We start from the raw sequence: 19032 nt of genomic DNA on the forward strand, positions 1-19032 counted from the left end.
CTCCCTCCCTCCTCTCTCCTCTCTCCTCTCCCTCTCTCCTCCCTCCCTCCCTCCCTCCTCCCTCCCTCCCTCCTCCCTCCTCCCTCCCTCCCTCCCTCCCTCCTCCCTCCCTCCCTCCTCCCTCCTCCCTCCTCTCTCCTCTCTCCTCTCTCCTCTCCCTCTCTCCTCTCCCTCTCTCCTCTCCCTCTCTCCTCTCCCTCTCTCCTCTCCCTCTCTCCTCTCCCTCTCTCCTCTCCCTCTCTCCTCTCCCTCTCTCCTCTCCCTCTCTCCTCTCCCTCTCTCCTCTCCCTCTCTCCTCTCCCTCTCTCCTCTCCCTCCTCTCCTCTCCCTCTCTCCTCTCCCTCTCTCCTCTCCCTCTCTCCTCTCCCTCTCTCCTCTCTCTCTCTCTCTCTCTCTCTCCTCTCCCTCTCCCTCCCTCCCTCCCTCCTCTCCTCTCTCCTCTCCCTCTCTCCTCCCTCCTCCCTCCTCCCTCCTCCCTCCTCCCTCCTCCCTCCTCTCTCCTCTCTCCTCTCTCTCTCCCTCTCCCTCTCTCCTCTCCCTCTCTCCTCTCCCTCTCTCCTCTCCCTCTCTCCTCTCCCTCTCTCCTCTCCCTCTCTCCTCTCCCTCTCTCCTCTCCCTCTCTCCTCTCCCTCTCTCCTCTCCCTCTCTCCTCTCCCTCTCTCCTCTCCCTCTCTCCTCTCCCTCTCTCCTCTCCCTCTCTCCTCTCCCTCTCTCCTCTCTCTCTCTCTCCTCTCCCTCTCCCCCTCTCCTCTCCCTCCCTCCTCTCTCCTCTCTCCTCTCTCCTCTCCCTCTCCCCTCCCTCCCTCCCTCCCTCCCTCCCTCCCTCCTCCCTCCTCCCTCCTCCCTCCTCCCTCCTCATTCCTCATTCCTCTCTCCTCTCTCCTCTCTCTCTCTCTCTCTCCTCTCCCTCTCTCCTCTCCCTCTCTCCTCTCCCTCTCTCCTCTCCCTCTCTCCTCTCCCTCTCTCCTCTCCCTCTCTCCTCTCCCTCTCTCCTCTCCCTCTCTCCTCTCCCTCTCTCCTCTCCCTCTCTCCTCTCCCTCTCTCCTCTCCCTCTCTCCTCTCCCTCTCTCCTCTCCCTCTCTCCTCTCCCTCTCTCCTCTCCCTCTCTCCTCTCCCTCTCTCCTCTCCCTCTCTCCTCTCCCTCTCTCCTCTCCCTCTCTCCTCTCCCTCTCTCCTCTCCCTCTCTCCTCTCCCTCTCTCCTCTCCCTCTCTCCTCTCCCTCTCTCCTCTCCCTCTCTCCTCTCCCTCTCTCCTCTCTCTCTCTCTCTCTCTCCTCTCCCTCTCCCTCCCTCCCTCCCTCCCTCCCTCCTCTCTCCTCTCTCCTCTCCCTCTCTCTCCTCTCCCTCTCTCTCCTCTCCCTCTCTCTCCCTCCCTCCCCCTCTCTCTCCCTCCCTCCCTCCCTCTCTCTCTCCCTCCCTCCCTCTCTCTCTCTCTCCCTCCCTCCCTCTCTCTCTCTCTCCCTCCCCCCCTCTCTTTTCTCTCTCTCTCCGTCACACTCTCTCTCTCGCGTTCTCTTTCTCCCCCCCCCCCCCAATCCCAGGCCCACTGCAAAAAGGGGACTTTCCACTTAACCTCCTGGCATTGGCAAGAAGACTTCTAACTATGGGCAGCACGGTGTCTCATTGGTTAGCACTCCTGCCTCAGTGCAAGGGACCTGGGTTTGATTCCAGCCTTGGGCAACTGTCTCTGTGGAGTTTGCACATACTCCCTGTGTCTGCGTGCATTTTCTCCAGTTGCTCAGGTTTCCTCCCACAGTCCAAATATGTGCAGGTTTGGTGAATTAGTCATGCTAAATTGCCCAAAGTATTCAGGGGTCTGTAAGTTATGTGCATTAGACAGGGAAATGTCGAGCAAAAGGGTGGGTGAAGGGGTCTGGGTGGGTTGCTTTTTGGGGTGTCGGTATGGACACGTTGGATCCAATAGTCTGTCTCCACACTGTAGGGATTCTGAGATTCTATGACTACCCCTGTAACCTTACCCACATACCATAGCATTTGACTTGGCTATCAGCCTCTGGTTCCTGGATGCCCTTCCCTCAGGCGTTGGCATCCTGCTCCCTCGCTGCCAGTATGTACTCACCCTCCTTACCTTCAATCAGTGCTTGTTTTTCTCCTGTATTTGTCACTAATAGTCTCACTAGGAGACCTGTTTGCTCCAGCAGGGAGAAAACCAGCCTATATTTACAGAGATGACCCAGTCATGACCACCCACTGAATTTAAACCTATCACTAAGCAGAGGAAAAGACACTAACAAGGATTCCCCAAGTAACTGCAAGGGAAGAGGCCAAAACTGAATTGCCACTCACCAAGGGGCTGCAGGAAATGTGGCACACGGCAAGACTTATACAGTTAAAGGTAGTGCCCTGAGGTGTGTTACCGAGCAAAGAGACCTGGGGGAGGGTGCATAATTCCTCAAAAGTGGAGTTACAGGTAGATAGCTGAAGACGATGCTTGGCATTCTTGTCATTGGTCAGAACATTTGAGCAAATGAGTTGGGATATTATTCTGTAGAAGGCATTGGTGAGGCCACTTTTAGAATACCACATACAATTCCGGTCACCCTTCGAAAGGAAGGATGTTGTTAAACTTGAGAGGGTGCAGATAAGATTTACAAAGATGATTCAGAAATCTCCTTACAGTGTTGCAGTGCAACTGTCCCTACCTCTACGCTAGGAGGCCTTGGTTCAAGTTCCTCCTGCTCCAGAAGTGTGTAACAACATCACAGAACAGGCAAGTTAGCAAATATCTTTACAGAGGTGACTTTTCTCTGAACTGGTCACCCCTGAGAATGAATTTACCCTAGTGTCTTGGGATTTTGAGTGCAATTCTGCCCACTACAGTGCAGTACTTTGGAAATTTGTAGAGTAATACTCTGTACCTTTTAGATGCATTTTTTATGCATTCAAATGTGACTAGATTAAACTATTTCATCCACTATCTCTCTTTTTTCAGAGCTCAGGCAATTGCCATTGGTCAGGCATTAGTGGATGGACGATGGTTTGACTGTGTAACCCATCATGATCAGCTCTTTAGGGATGAATATGCCTTATACAGGCCTTTGCAAGTAAGTGAATATGGCACTTGCCTGCTTCAGCATTACCAGTGTCTGGTGAGACAGTAAGTAATTTAATGTACATGAAGGTTTTATATATAGTATAGTTGATAATTCAGTTGACTCGTCTCAAGTTCTTGCACATATTGTCACCTCCCAAATCTGTTTCCAACTTTATACAGACTTTTGAATTCCGCCATCATGATTGCTGCTCTTGTTCTTAATTGTTTTTAATTAAATTGAGGTGACATTTTGAGACACAAAGATAAACTTTTTCTACTTGGCCTTTTCGACTGCTCCGTAATGGTTGACATGATTGACCCTACAAATGTCCTCCAAACGTTTCCTATTATACAGTTATATATGATGTCCTCCAAAGAAACATAGAATCCCTACAATGTGGAAGCAGACCATTCCCCTCACCAAGTCCACACTGAACCTCTGAAGAGATAGCTCCTGCAAACCCTGTAGCCTGTCACTGATCCACATAACCTGCACAACTTTGGACTGTGGGAGGAAGCGTGACCCCAGGAGGAATTCACACAGACATGGGGAGAACATGCAAACTCCACACATACAGTCGCCCAAGGCTGGAATTCAACCGTGGTGCTGTGAAGCAACGGTGCTAACCACTGAGCCATCATGCTGCCCGGTTTGATCTTTAATCTTCTTCTATTTTGTTAGTTTTCACATATACACTGTTAGCATCCAGCTCTACCTCTGAAACACCTGCCCTGATTTCTCTACTGTTGCTAAATTATCAGACTGCCTATCTAAAATAAAGTACTGGATGATCAGAAATTTCCTCCAATTAGATCTTGAGAAAACTAAAACCATTGCTTCCAGTCACTGCTCCAAATTCCGTAGTTACTAATTATATCGCTCATTATGGCAACAGTGGAGATTAAGCCAGTTTGTTCATTTCATTGTGGTCATATTTGAACCCAAGTTGAGTTTCCAACTTCATGCCAATTCTGAGACCACCTATTTACACCTCCACAACACTGCCTACTTCATCCCTGTCTCATCCTGTCTGCTTGTCAGAGGAGGTGGTGACGTAGTAGTAATGCCACTGGACTAATAATGCAAAAACCCAGGCTAATGTTATGGGTGCGGTGGTACAAATCCCTCCACAGCAGCCGAGTTAGTCTGTTAGATGATGAAACCATTGTGGATTGTGTAAAAGTCCATTAGTTTCAGTAATCTCCCTTAGAAAATGGGATCTGCCATCCTCAGCTGGTCTGATCCTCATGCATCTCCAGACCCGCAGAAATGTGGTTGATTCTTAACCACTTTCTGAATGGTCTAACCAGCCACTCCACACAAGGAAAGTCAGAGACAGATCTTGTCAGTGATGCCACATCCATGAAAGAATAAAAGAAAACTCTCATGCCATTGTTACCTCTAGTCTGGAATATTTTAACACATTGCTTAGCGGTTTCCTAAAGTCATCCAAAACTCTGCTTCCTGTGTCTTAACTCGCAGCAAGTCACACTTACTCTGAACACCCCTGTGCTCCCTGATCTTTGTTAGTTCCCTGTCAAGCAGTACCATGATTTTAAAATTCTCATCCTGGTTTTCAAATCCACAATATAACCTTGCCTCTCCTAATCTCTGAAGAAGATTCCTGAAGAAGGGATCATGCCCAAAACGTCGATTCTCCTGCTCCTTGGATGCTGCCTGACCTGCTGCGCTTTTCCAGCAACACATTTTCAGCTCTCTTAATCTCTGTAGTTTCCTCCAACCCCGTAAGTTTCCAAAAATGAAATTAAATCAGTAGCAAGAAGTGATGTCAAGTCGGAAGGTATAGAATTTGTGTGGGTAGAGTTGAGGAGCCACAAAGGGAAAAAAGGACCCTGATAGAAGTTGTGTATAGGCCTCCAAACAGTGGTCAGGGTATTGGGAAGAAAATAAATCAGGAAATAGAAAAGGTATGTTAGAAAGGCACTATTGCAATAATCATGGGAGACTTCAATGTGCAGGTGGACTGTGAAAATCGGATTGATAGCAGATCTCAAGAAGAGGAATTTGTGGAATGTCAACCTGATGGTCTTTTGGAATAATTTATGGTAGAGTCTACTAGGGAGCAGGCAGTTCTGTATTTGGTGATGTGTGATGAGGCAGATTTGAATAGGGAGTTGAGGTAAAGGAACCTCCATGGGCCAGTGACCATAATATGATAGGATTCATTCTGCAGTTTGAGCTGGAATCAGATGTAATGGCATTACAATTGAGTAAAAGTAACTACAAGGACATGAGGGAAGAGCTGGCCAGAGTTGATTAGAAGGGGAGCATAGCAGTAAAGGCAGTGGAGCAGCAATAGGGTTTCTGAGGGTAAATTGGGAGGCACAGCAGAAATTCATCTTTAATAGACTAAGGCAAGGACAAGAGCTGGAAATGTGTTGCTGGAAAAGCGCAGCAGGTCATGCAGCATCCAGGGAACAGGAGAATCGACGTTTCGGGCATAAGCCCTTCTTCAGGAATGAGGAAAGTTTGTCCAGCAGGCTAAGATAAAAGGTAGGAAGGAGGGACTTGGGGGCGGGGCGTCGGAAATGTGATAGGTGGAAAGAGGTCAAGGTGAGGGTGATAGGTCAGACTGGGGTGGGGGCGGAGACGTTGGGAAGAAGATTGCAGGTTAGGAAGGCGGTGCTGAATTCGATGGATTTGACTGAGACAGGGTGGGGAGAGGGGAAATGAGGAAACTGGTGAAATCCGAGTTCATCCCTTGTGGTTGGAGGGTTCCTAGGCGGAAGATGAGGCGTTCTTCCTCCAACCGTCGTTTTGTTGTGGTCTGACGATGGAGGAGTCCAAAGACCTGCATATCCTTGGTGGAGTGGGAGGGGGAATTGAAATGTTGAGCCACAGGGTGGTTGGGTTGGTTGGTCCGGGTGTCCCAGAGGTGTTCTCTGAAACGCTCCGCAAGTAGCCGGCCTGTCTCCCCAATATAGAGGAGGCCACATCGGGTGCAGAGGATGCAATAGATGGTGTGTGGAGGTGCAGGTGAATCTGTGGTGGATATGGAAGTTTCCTTTGGGGCCTTGGAGGGAGGTGAGGGGGGAGGTGTGGGCGCAAGTCTTGCACCTCCTGCGGTTGCAGGGGAAGGTGCCGGGAGTGGAGGTTGGGTTGGTGGGGGGTGTGGATCTGACGAGGGAGTCACGGAGGGAGTGGTCTTTACGGAATGCTGATAGGGGAGGGGAGGGAAATATATCCTTGGTGGTGGGGTCCGTTTGGAGGTAGCGGAAATGACGGCGGATGATGCGCTGTACATGGAGATTGGTGGGGTGGTAGGTGAGGACCAGTGGGGTTCTGTCCTGGTGGCGGTTGGAGGGGCGGGGCTCAAGGGCGGAGGAGCGGGAAGTGGAAGAGATGCGGTGGAGGGCATCGTCGACCACGTCGGGGGGGAAATTGTGGTCCTTGAAGAAGGCAAGGACAAGGCAACCATGGCTGAAAGTTGGGGAATGCATAAAAGTAAGAGAGAAAGCATACAATGTGGTAAAAGATTAGAGGGAATCCAGAGGATTGAGAAGCCGTTAAAAACCAGCAAAGGATAACTTTAAACAAAAAGCAGTAGATTCATACAGTGCAGAAAAGGTCACGTGGCCCATCGAATATGCGCTGGCAATGAAGACTGAAAAGATGACAAATGGCTAGTGATATTAAAAAAAATTACAAGAGTTTTTAGATATCTGAAAAGTAAGAGAGAGGCAAGAGTGGACATTCGACCACTGGAAACTGAGGCTGGAGAAATAGTAATGGGGAAAAAGGAAATGGCAGAGGGATTGGATAGGTGCTTTGCAACAGTTTTTACAATAGAAGACACCAGCAGCATAGCAGAACTTCAAGGGTATGGGGGCAGGGGTGAGTGTAGTGGACATCACGAAGGAGAAGGTGCTGGGGAAGGTGAAAGGTCTGAAAGTGGATAAATCACTCGGACCAAATGGACAGAGTTCTACAGGAGATTGTAGGGGCATTCTTTAAGGAATCACTGCAGTCAGGCAGGTTCCCAGAGGACTGGAAAATGGCTAATGTAATATCCCTATTTAAGAAAGGAGGAAGGCAGAATACAGGAGACTACAGGTTGGTTAGCCTGACCTCAATCGTTGGTAAGATTTTACTGTCCCATTATTAAGCATGAGATTGCAGAGTATTTGGAAGTTCATAATAAATTAGTGGGGGGAAGTCAGGACCACTGTGTCAAGGGGAGGTCATACCTGACAAAACTGTTAGAATTATTCGAGGAGGTAATGAGGAAATTAGATAAAGGAGAGCCAGTGGACGATATCTATTTGGATTTCCAGAAGTCTGGAGTCGCAGGTAGATAAGATAGTGAAGAAGGCATTTGGTATGCTTTCCTTCATTGATCAGAGTATTGAGTCCAGGAGTTGCGGCTGTACAGGACATTGGTTAGGCCACTGTTAGAATATTGTGTGCAATTCTGGTCTCCTTTCTATCGGAAAGATGTTATGAAACTTGAAAGGGTACAGAAAAGATTTATAAAGGTGTTGCCAGGGTTGGAGGATTTGAGCCATGGGGAGAGGTTGATTAGGCTGTTTTCCCTGGAGTGGTGGAGGTTGAGGGGGTGACCTTAGAGTTTTGTAAAATCATGAGGGGCATGGATAGGATAAATAGACAAAAGTCTTTTTCCCTGGCATGGGGGAGTCCAGAACTAGAGGGCATAGGTTTTGGGTGAGAGGGGAAAGATATAAAAGAGACCTAAGGGGCAACGTTTTCATGCAGAGGGCGGTATGTGTATGGAATGAGCTGTCAGAGGAAGTGGTGGAGGCAAGTACAATTGCAACATTTAAGAGGCATTTGGATGGGTGTATGAATAGGAAGGGTTTGGAAGGATATGGGCCGAGTGCTGGCTGGTGGGACTAGATTGGGTTGGGATATCTGGTCAGCATGGATGCGTTGGACCATATTTCCATGCTGTATATCTCTATGACTCGATGACAAGTTGTCTCACAGGAGGCTGCTAAATAAGATGAGTTCATGAGTTCGGGGCAAGATACTGGCATGAATAGAGGATTGGTTGACTGGCAGAATGCAGAGAGTAGGGATAAAGGGGTCTTTTTCAGGATAGTAGCCAGTGACTAGCAGAGTTCCTCTCAGGTTCATATTGAGACCACAACTATTCTCATTGCCTATTGATGATCAGGATAAAGGTACTGAGGACATTGTTGCTAAGTTTGCAGATGACACAAAAATAGCTCACGAGACAGGTGGTGTTGAGGAAGCAGGGTGACTACAGAAGGACATAGGCTAGGAGAGTAGATGCAGAAGTGGCAGATGGAATACAACGTGGGAAAGTGTGAGCTTATGCACTTTGGCAGGAGGAATGAAGGCATAGACTGTTTTCTAAATGGCGAAAGGCTTCAGAAGTCTGAAGCACAAAAGCGCTTGGGAATACCCATACAGGATTCTCTTAAATTTAGCATGCTGATTCAGTTGCTAGATAGGCAAGCAAATACTATGTTAGCATCCATTTCAAGATGGACAGAAAGAAGAACAGAAATATACTGTTGAGGCTGAATAAGGATCTGTTCAGACTGCATTTGGAATATTGTGAATAGTTTTGGACCCTATATCGAAGGAAGAATATACTGGTGTTGGAGGGTATCTGGAGGGGTTTTACAAAAATCATCCCAGAGATGAAGGGCTTGTCATATGAGGAGAAGTTGAGGACTTTGGGTCTGTACTCAATGGAGTTTAGGAGATGTGGGGGGGGAATCTCATTGAAGCTTACAGAATGCTGAGGAACCTGGATAGAGTGGACGTAGAGAAGATGCCTCCACTTGTAGGAGAGACTAGAACTAGCAGGAACAGCCACCGAGTGAAGGGACAATCCTTGAGAACTGAGTTGAGAGAGAATTTATTGAGTCATGAGTGGTTAATCTGTGAAACTCAGTGGCTGTCTGTGGCAAAGTCATTGAGAGTGGTTGTGACAGAGATTGGTAGGCTCTTGATTGGTAAGGGGATTGAGGGTCATGGGGAGAAGGCAAGAGAATAGGATTGAGAAACCTATCACCCATGATGGAATGGCCAATGAGCCCAATGGCCAAATTCTTCTCCTATATCCTATGGTTTGAAAATGTTTGCACTCCTCCAATTCTGGTCTGATCTGTTGTACATTCCTAATCATTAATTACTTCACTGTTGATGGTTGTGTCTTCAACTTCCTAAAACAAGAAAACATTTCAAATGATTTTAACCATGTCTTGAAGGGAGAGATGAACAAACTATTTTGCCTCTAACTGCAACACAAACCTCTCCTACAAACTAGTGTAGGCGACATTCTACTTTGTCAACAGCATTTTCTTTTATAAATTAAAAGCAAAATTAGTGAAGTTAATTTGTTTTCACTGTCAGATAGATGACTGGTTCCCAAATATTAAAGTTTGGTAGTAAACCAGGAAGTTAATTTATTTCTTATCCAATAATGTGTCTGTCACAGTTTTGCTCATTGTAAGCTTAAATGTTAAACATTTTAACTTGAAAGACGTTTTTGAAAAGCAGGTGAAGCCAACTTGTTTTCAGTCCCTTAAATAGCAGTCCGGAAAAAAACAGTCAACTTTTACTTTTCAGCATGGAATACTACTGAAGCAGGATTTGGCTGCCTTTCCTACCAAACCTGTCTCAACTCCAACCAATTTTTCATATTCAGTGTTGATCCTGTTACAAGACATTGGTGAGGCAGCCTCTGGAGTGCGGTGTGCAGTTCTGGTCATGCTGCTATAGGAAGGATATTATTAAATTGGAGAGGATTCAGAAAAGATTTACCAGGATGTTGCTGGGAATGGAGGGTTTGAGTTAAAAAAATAGGCTGTGACTTTTTTCACTGGAGTGTGAGGTTGATGGGTGACCTTTATAGAGGTTTATAAAATCATGAGGGGCATAGATAAGGTGAATAACAAGGGTTTTTTCCTTAAGATGGTGAAGTTCAAAACTAGGAGTCATATTTTTAAGATGAGAGGAGAAAGTTTTTAAAAAAGACCTGAGGGGCAACCTTTTTTACAGTGGTTAATGTATTAAATTAATTGCATGAGGAAGTGGTGAATGCAGGTTCAGTTACAACATTTAAAAGACATTTAGTTAAGTACGTGGATAAGAAAGGTTTGCAGGGATATGGGCCAAATGTAGGCAAGTAGGACTGGTTTGGTTTGGGAACATGGTCAGCGTGGACTAGTTGGACCGAAGGGTCGGTTTCCATGCTGTGTGACTCTATGGCTAAGATTATATTGATCCCAGAGTTTGTTTTCTGCTGCCAAAAGATAACCTGTCAGTGAGGCAATCAAATGGGAAATCCTTTTGGGTCCTGACCCCTGTACAAAATGCCCCACTTGTGTGCAGTTGGCAGAGAAAGAAAGGCCGGTGGTGACCTCCTCTTGGGGGTTGGACAAGGAAAATCATGGTTAGGATAGTGAGGTGATGGTTGGTCTTGGCATAATTGTTTTTCTCCTCCCATCAGAGTCCTCTTTCATTTTGCATAGGATCACATTTGAAGGTGTCCCTTTGATTTCGTTTGATTGCCAATTGATTTGCTGCATGATGTGTATATTTTGTGTTCTATTTTCGGAGGCAAGGAAAAATAATATTTCTACCACATTCTCATGATGTGTACCTGGAGGTACTAAATGTCAACGTTACCTGAGCATTAACAATAAAGAAATTAGAGAAATGAAAGTGGTGTCGAAAGAAGTTATTGAATAACAGGAAGTATTTTTCCCTATATGTTCATATTTCATGTTGATGAATGTTAGCCTGTGTTATGTGCAGTATGTAAGATTGAAGAGCACCAATTGTAAACAGCCTGTTTTAAATAATCCCTGCCAAACCAAGTAGCAAATCTTTTTTGGGGAAGAATACTTTCTCTTCCATTTTGGTTTTATGAACCAATGTCTGTGTTCCAGAGTACAGAGTTTTCTGAGACACCTTCTCCAGACAGTGATTCAATAAATTCGGTGGAAGGCAATTCTGAACCGTCATGGTTTAAGGATATCAAATTTGATGACAGCGATACTGAGCAGATGCAGGATGATGGAGAAGAAATCATGCAAAGTAAGTCACTTTTTTTTTTAAAAAAGATGCAGCTGGTGAGGTTAATTCTTCACACAGGTAAAAAGAAGTGAGCATTTGTATTAGCATTTGTATTAGTATTTGTTCTTGGAATTTCAGTATTTTGGCCAATTGCTCAGAGCTGAAAAGCTACAGAGATCTCTCTTCTGCAAGGCAAAGTAGAGGGCAGCAGCAAGTGGGATTGATCTAGGTATTGTTTAAGGATAGATATCACTTAGTAATTGTAGATAAGCTACAGTAGGAAAGACAGATGAATGTGACATACCGTGACAGCAGATCTTGTTACACGAGTACCTACAAGCCGCAGCAAGGTATTTATGTTGCCTGAACAGAAAACAATTAATTTGAAGGATATAGACAGCATTTTTTTTTACAAAAGTGTAGTTCTTGCTGAATTCTTTGCCCCAAATGAAGGGAAAAGCAGAAGGGCTTTTGGTTTTACTCTGTAAATAATCAGAGTACACTTGAGGTGCTTCTTCTGAGAAACTGGCAAAGCACATTTTCATGATCTGCTCAATTATAATAACCTTTTCTATCTCACTCCAGTTACACCATGTAGAATGAGTTTCTTATCAGCCAGCCTAGCAGCCTATAATCCTGAGCCTGTTCTCCTTGATTAGAGACAAACCATACCCTCTACCTGTGTTCACCTACCCCCACCTCAACACCCTACCTCCTTCACCCCTTTATCTGCAGCTCCCCTTACACCCACTTTCAGTCCTGAAGAAGGATTACACCCAAAACACTGACTTCACCACCTCTTGAAGCTGCCTGGCTTGCTTGTCTACCCTGCTATTCATACTAGCACGCCTGACATTCCCTGTTTTCTTCCTCCCTCCTTTCTCAAATGAGTGTTATATTTGGTAACATTAAATCTGCTGGAATCTACAGAATTTTTAGAAAATTCCACCTTGTGTGTCTTCCATCTCTGCAACAATCTATTTTAACTGGCTGTGAGATTGGCCATCAGTGCCTGGGAATTTTGGTGCTTTAAATTTCTGTAGTACTTCTTCTTCCTCTTTTGATATTAATTACTTCTAAATTCCTCACTCTGATTAGTTCCTTGGTTACCCTGTATTTTTGGTATGTTGTTTTTGGTCTTTTGCTGAAGACATGTAAATGTGTGTTCAGCATCTCTGCCATTTCCTCGTTTATCACGATAATTATCCTGTCTCTATCTGAAATATTAACTTAATTGACATGATTTGGAGATGCCCGTGTTGGACTGGGGTGTACAAAGTTAAAAATCACACAACACCAGATTATAGTCCAGATTGTCAATCACCTGATGAAGGAGCGTTGCTCCGAAAGCTAGTGTGCTTCCAAGTAAACCTGTTGGACTATAATCTGGTGTTGTGTGATTTTTAATTTAATTGAGTCACTCTTCTTCTGTGTGCATACTTGTCAAAGCTCTTGGAATTTGTTATATCCCTGGCTAGTTACCTTGTTTTCTTATTTTTTGCATTATAATCAAACTTTGGTCATTTTTTGCTGATTTCTAAAAATCTCTCATCCACTAATTTTGCTGAATTTTTGTTTTCACGTTAAGCATATCTTTGTTGAACATTTTGAATCATCCTTGAAATGCTTCATTGTTTTTTTAGAGGCCTCTTAGTCTATTTGCCTTATAAATTTTACTTCATAACTCTATAATTGGCTTTGTTTAAGTTTATTATTCTTGTTTTGGACTTCGATGAGTCACTCTCACATTTAATATGGAATTTAATTGTTTCATGATCACACTTTCCCAGGGTTCTTTCACTGAGGTTATCCCTGCCATATTGGACTATAGAAGATTTAAAATAACTTGTCTCTTGTTTTGGTTCCTTTTGGCATTGTTCTAGGAAGCTGTTGTAAAAGCATTCTATAAACTCTTCTTCCAGAGTATCTTTGCCAATTTGATTTGACCAAACTAAATGAAGGTTGAAGTCTCTCATGATCATTACTTTGCTTTTGATACATGCTTCAGTCGTGTTTTGTTTTATGATCTGCCCAATAGTGTGACTACTGGCCAGTAAAGAACTGTCCCCACTGTTTTCCTGCATCGTGGTATTGTGATCAGTTTTCCCTGACACCCTTATTGTTCTTTTCCTCCTCCACAAAGCTGATCAGTAGTAATGATCTATTGATCAGAGTTGAAAATGAAGGTGCCTCCATCATTTCAAACTGTCTCCCCACTACTACCTAACCTGCAGTCACACTTTGCTGCAATATTCATAGTAATTGACTTTACCTAATATATGAATATGAAATGAAACTAAGCTCTTTAGTTTGTTGCAATAGAAGGGAAGGAACATACCAAACTTACACAGTTCTAAATATAGCTAATTAAGACATAGTGCGCGGCAACGTTCTTTGTAAGTAAGCTATGCTTATCCTCACTATTATTAAAAGAGGACAGGGCTTTCTAATGAGTAGCAAAGGATCTGAGCTAAATCCATTAGACTTCAGCAGCACAAAGGAGTAACAGATGGGAGTGAATTATTACAGGCTCCGTCTATTTTCATGACAAATCTAACTTTGAACCATGGAAATAGAGTGGAGAGATGCTGCTTGGTGTGTTGGAATTATAGCAGAACTGGGCAGAGACAGGAATAGAGAGGACCCAGTTTAATTCCCTGTTCTCCTACTGTGCTGTGGTTCTGAGAAGATGATAAGCAATTCCTTACCTGGGTGGATTCAGAAGGCACCAGACACATTGTGTTCACTTCTCGATGAAGGAAGGTCCCTAAAGCAGTTTTCTACAAAAGGTACATTTGTCAGGAAAGTCAAAAAGTAAAACAGGCGACAACAAAAAAAAACCATAGCTGATTTCTTGAGGTCTGATAACACTGCTGTTTTGTAAATGTTTATCTGTGTTGTGTACCTATGCAAATTTGTTTGTGACTGAATAAATGTCCATTGACTATGTTCTTTTGGTAATACAATTATATTTTATATACTCCATTCCATAAAATGTTTTAAAAGTTCATCTATTTATATATACGTTTTTAAAAGTTTATTCATTTGCCAAACATGGCAGCTCTGGCGCTTGAACATTGTACATCTACATGTATATTTGCTGTTCATTACTAAATTCTAACTCTGGTGTGTGGTGCTTGTGTTTTTTTTAGTTGTATATTTTTTACACTTCCAACATTGTATCTGTGCAGAATTAATAAGATTCCCTGTCTCATGTGCTGATTGGTATATTCTATTTATTAAAATATATTAAAAATAAAAATTATTAAAATATGAAAGTACATCAAAAGCACAAATGACTTTAAGAACCATCACAATCTACACACTTGTCATGGTCTGTTTACAGTGCAGCCAAGAGTTCAAATCACTCCTTCTGTCACAAAATTATTTCAGTTTGCAGGCAAATTTTATTTCAAATGTAGCATAGAATCTGTCATGAAATTAGTATACCTTGCATTCTATTTCCTCTTTTGTAATTTAAGTCTTGTTTGTGGTGAGAGGTTGTTCAAAACTGAGAATATGTGCTGGTTTATACATTGTGTATTCATATTTTATCTCTAGTCATAGTTGTGAGAAGTTTCATGATTAAGTGTTCTGTTGCCTTACCATGGATTTATGAAACATTTTTGTATATAACAACTATTTCTACAAGTTTGATTTTGTAATTGAAACCATCCCTGCCCTTTTCCAACACGTAGTATTCTGTACACTTACTTTGCTAATGAAAATGAATAAAACTGGATGGACCACCCATCAATCCTACAAAGACCCCTTACCAACACCTGAGTCTGATGCCAAGATTGAGAAGGATGTCCCATACAACTAATCAAGCAATAGCCTGACATAGTGGATTATGTACCAAACATGACAATTGCCATTCCTAGGTATGTCCTGTCCCACGACCAGGAAGATTCACCAGCGATGGTGGCACAGTGGTACACAGTCAGAGAGGAGTTTCCTTGGAAGTGTTCAACGTTGACTCTAGACCCCATGAAATCTTATGATGTCAGGTCAAACCAAACTCTTTCAGTTAACCATCTACTGCTTCCCTGATGAATTAGTACTCCTTCATGGTGAACACCAGTTGGAGAAAGCACTGACTGTGGTATGAGCGCATTATGTACTCTGGTAAGGGACATCAGTGTCCATCACCAAGAGTGACTTAGAAGCACCGCTACTGACTGAGCTGGTCAAGTCCATAAGGACTGCTAGATATTTTTTAAAATTATTTTGAGAGATGTGGGCATTGCTGGCTAGCTCCTGTTATTGCTTTTCCCTAGTCCCCTTGAGAATGTGACACTAAGCTGCCTTCTTGAAGTGCTGCAGTCTGTGTGCTGTAGGTAAACCCACTATGCCATTAGGGAAGGAGTTTGAGGACTTTCCCAGCAACATGAAAATAACAGTAATATATTTCCAAGCCTGGGTGTGAGTAGCTTGGAGAGAAACTTGTGGATGGTAATCTTCCCATATAACCTCTGGCCTTGTCCTTTCAGATGAAAGTGGTCATGTGTTGGGAAGGTGCTGTGTAAGGACCCTTGCTGAATTTCTGCAAAGCATCGTTCAGATAGCACACACTTGCTACCGAGCATCTGCAATGGAGTGAGTGAATAGCACCACAATCAAAAAATCAAATGTGTTGCTTTGCTCTGGAGTATTTCAAGCTTCGTGAGAATGGCTCTGTGGCAAGTGATGAGGGAATCAAAAGAGGGGAAACAACCTATTTGACCTTGTCCTTTCCAAACCACCTGTCACAGTTTCGTCTCTATCACTGATGCTATCAATAGGAGTGACCACTGTATGGTCATTGTGAGACAAAGTCCTATCTTCACATTGAAGATGCTCTTTGTTGTGTTGTGTGGCACAACCACCATACCAAATGGGAGAGACTTTGAATAAATGTAGCAAGAAAGATTAGACATTTATGAGGCATTGTGGGCCATCAGCAACAGCAGAATTGCATTCAGCCATAACTGCAATCTCCTGTCCCAGCATGTCCCTACTCCACCATTACCATCAAGGGCTTTTGCCCAAAAGGTCGATTTCTATGATCCTCGGATGCTGCCTGACCTGCTGTGCTTTTCTAGCACCACTCTAATCTAGACTCTGATCTCCAACGTCTGCAGTCCTCACTTTTGCCTAGTCAAGCTGAATGGTCAACTTTGGCTCAATGAAGACTGCAGGAGCATGCCATTAGCATTAAAAATTAGCAATTAAAAATGAAATGACAAACTGGTCAAACTATAACACAAGACTACATGGTATCAAACAATGGAAGCATAAAGCAACCGACAGGGCTTAGCAATTTCACAACCAAAAGATGGGATATAAACTCTGCAGTGATGCTACATCCAGTCGTGAATTGTGGACAGTTAGAGTCATAGAGATGTACACCAAGGAAACAGACCCTTCGGTCCTACCTGTCCATGCCGACCAGATATCCCATCCTAATCTAGTACCACCTGCCAGCACCTGGCCCATATCCCTCCAAACCCTTCCTATTCATATACCCATCCAAATGCCTCTTAAATGTTGCAATTGTACCAGCCTCCACCACATCCTCTGGTAGCTCATTCCATACACATACCACCCTCTGTGTGAAAAAGTTGCCCCTTAGGTATTTTTATATCTTTCCCATCTCACCCTCTAGTTCTGGACTCCCCGATCCTAGGGAAAAGACTTTGTCTATTTATCCTATCCATGCCCCTCATAATTTTGTAAACCTCTATAAGGTCACCACGCAGCCTTGACGCTCCAGGGAAAACAGCCCCAGCCTGTTCAGCCTCTCCCTATAGCTCAAATCCTCCATCCCTGGCAACATCCTTGTAAATCTTTTCTGAATCCTTTCAAGTTTCACAACATCTTTCCGATAGGAAGGAGACCAGAATTGCACGCAATATTCCAATAGTGGCCTAACTAATGTCCTATACAGCCGCAACATGACCTCCCAACTCCTATACTCGATATTCTGACCAATAAAGGAAAGCATACCAAACACCTTCTTCACTATCCTATCTACCTGTGACTCCACTTTCAAGGAGCTATGAAGCTGCACTCCAAGGTCTCTTTGTTCAGCAACACTTCCTAGGATCTTACCGTTAAGTGTATAAGTCCTGCTGAGATTTGTTTTCCCAAAATGCAGCACCTCGCATTTATCTGAATTAAACTCCATCTGCCACTTCAGTCCATTGGCCCATCTGGTCCAGATCCTGTTGTAATGTGAGGTAACCCTCTTCGCTGTCCACTACACCTCCAATTTTGGTGTAATCTGCAAATTTATTTACTGTACCTCTTATGCTCGCATCCAAATCATTTATGTAAATGACAAAAAGTAGAAGACCCAGCACCGATCCTTGTGGCACTCCACTGGTCACAGGCCTCCAGCCTGAAAAACAACCCTTCACCACCGCCCTCTGTCTTCTACCTTTGAGCCAGTTCTATATCCAAATGGCTAGTTTTCCCTTTATTCCATGAGCTATTTTAGGTGTTGGAGGTGATTTCCTCGAATTCCAGGAGCAGCAATTACTGTTTTATATGCTGTTGCATTGTTTTGTAACTTTGGAAAAAAAAAGTCAAAACAACAGCAGTTTTAAAATGGAGAAGAGCAGACAAAGGAAGCACATGGTGAGGAAGCACATGGTGAGGACAGTGCAGGAGGTAGTGGGGGAGGGGTGGTGGGGAGAGAGCGAGAGAACCTGCACAGTTACTGCCTTTGCTGTTTTTGAATTCATGTGTCGCTGGACATCGGAGTGCATCTAGGAAAGTTAAGTGAATTTCACAACTATTCTTGGTGGAACCAGTTTGGGTGAAGTTCACAACACCGAATCAGATAAGTTAATTGTTGTTTTAAGTCTGTCCAAGAGAAAGGCTGTATTAGTGAGTACAGTAGGTTCTTTCCTGATTATATGTTTTTGGAGATGTGTCTCTTGATTAAACTTAAAATATAAGCCATAGCTATTAATTTAACTTGGTGCAGTTATAGTGGATATTGTAGTGCTAAGGGCTCTCATAACAGTTTGGCAATAGGAGTGAAGACTTGTGCTCCAGAACTAACCATACCTTTAGCCAAGCTGTTCCCAGTATGTTACAATGCTAACATCTGGCAATGTGGAAAATTGCCTCATAGGTCTTGTTCACAAAAATCAGAGCAGGTTGGATCTGTCTTATGAGTTTACTCTTGATCATTAGTAATCTGCTGGAAGAGTTTGTCAACAGTGCCAAAAAGTGGCACTTTCAAACAAATAACCTGCTTACTGATACTCCGCTTGTATTCTGCCAGAGTGACTTGGCTGCTAATCCCAATGCCGCCTTTTGGCCCAAACATGGACAGGAAGATCTGAACACCAGAGGTGGTGATCGTGCCTGCTTTTTGTTATCAAGAAACCATTCAGTTGAGGATCCTGAACAAAACGAGCCCATAGGAATTGGGAAAGCTCTTCCCTGTGGATTTTGGATGTCAATCCCAAGGCATCATTGCAGGAGTTTTTCAGGGGAGTGGTCTAGACTTAATCATTTTCACCTGCTTCTTCAATCATGAGGTCAGAATTACGGATGTTGACTGCTGATTGTGTAATATTCAGCACGGTTTGCAAATCTTCAGATTTTTGAAGCAGATGGTGTCCATAATCTGCATAACATACAGACTTGGGCTGATAGCGATTAACATTCATATCAAATAAGTGCTAGGTCATAGCCATCTCCAATGAGAGAGAATCTAACTATTGTCCTTTAACATTCAATGGCATTAACATCACTGAATCCGCCCCCACCACTGACCAGAAACTGGACTAGCAATATAAATACTGCAGCTACAAGAGCAATTCAGAGGCTAGAAGTACTGTGTTAAATGACTCCCTTGTCTCCCAATTGCCTGACCTACATTTCCAAGGTAGAAGTCAGAAGTGTGATAGAATAGTATCCACTTATTTAAATAAACGTAGAGCTAA

General features: G+C 43.8%; 1 protein-coding gene across 3 annotated transcripts in view; it reads left to right on the forward strand.

Annotated features, from left to right (window-relative positions):
- The window catches only part of pikfyve (phosphoinositide kinase, FYVE finger containing), a 148429-nt gene that overhangs the window by 73024 nt on the left and 56373 nt on the right, over positions 1–19032 (forward strand). For all 3 annotated transcript variants that reach the window (XM_087988726.1, XM_087988727.1, XM_087988728.1), the window contains exons 10-11: positions 2953–3064; positions 10963–11110. In XM_087988726.1, the coding sequence (XP_087844852.1) occupies positions 2953–3064; positions 10963–11110 (260 nt within the window). The remainder of the gene's footprint in view (positions 1–2952; positions 3065–10962; positions 11111–19032) is intronic.

The sequence above is a fragment of the Chiloscyllium plagiosum genome, unplaced genomic scaffold, assembly GCF_037043375.1.
Source record: "Chiloscyllium plagiosum isolate Xiang-an unplaced genomic scaffold, Cpla_swu_hap1 HiC_scaffold_7, whole genome shotgun sequence".
Classification (NCBI taxonomy): domain Eukaryota; kingdom Metazoa; phylum Chordata; class Chondrichthyes; order Orectolobiformes; family Hemiscylliidae; genus Chiloscyllium; species Chiloscyllium plagiosum.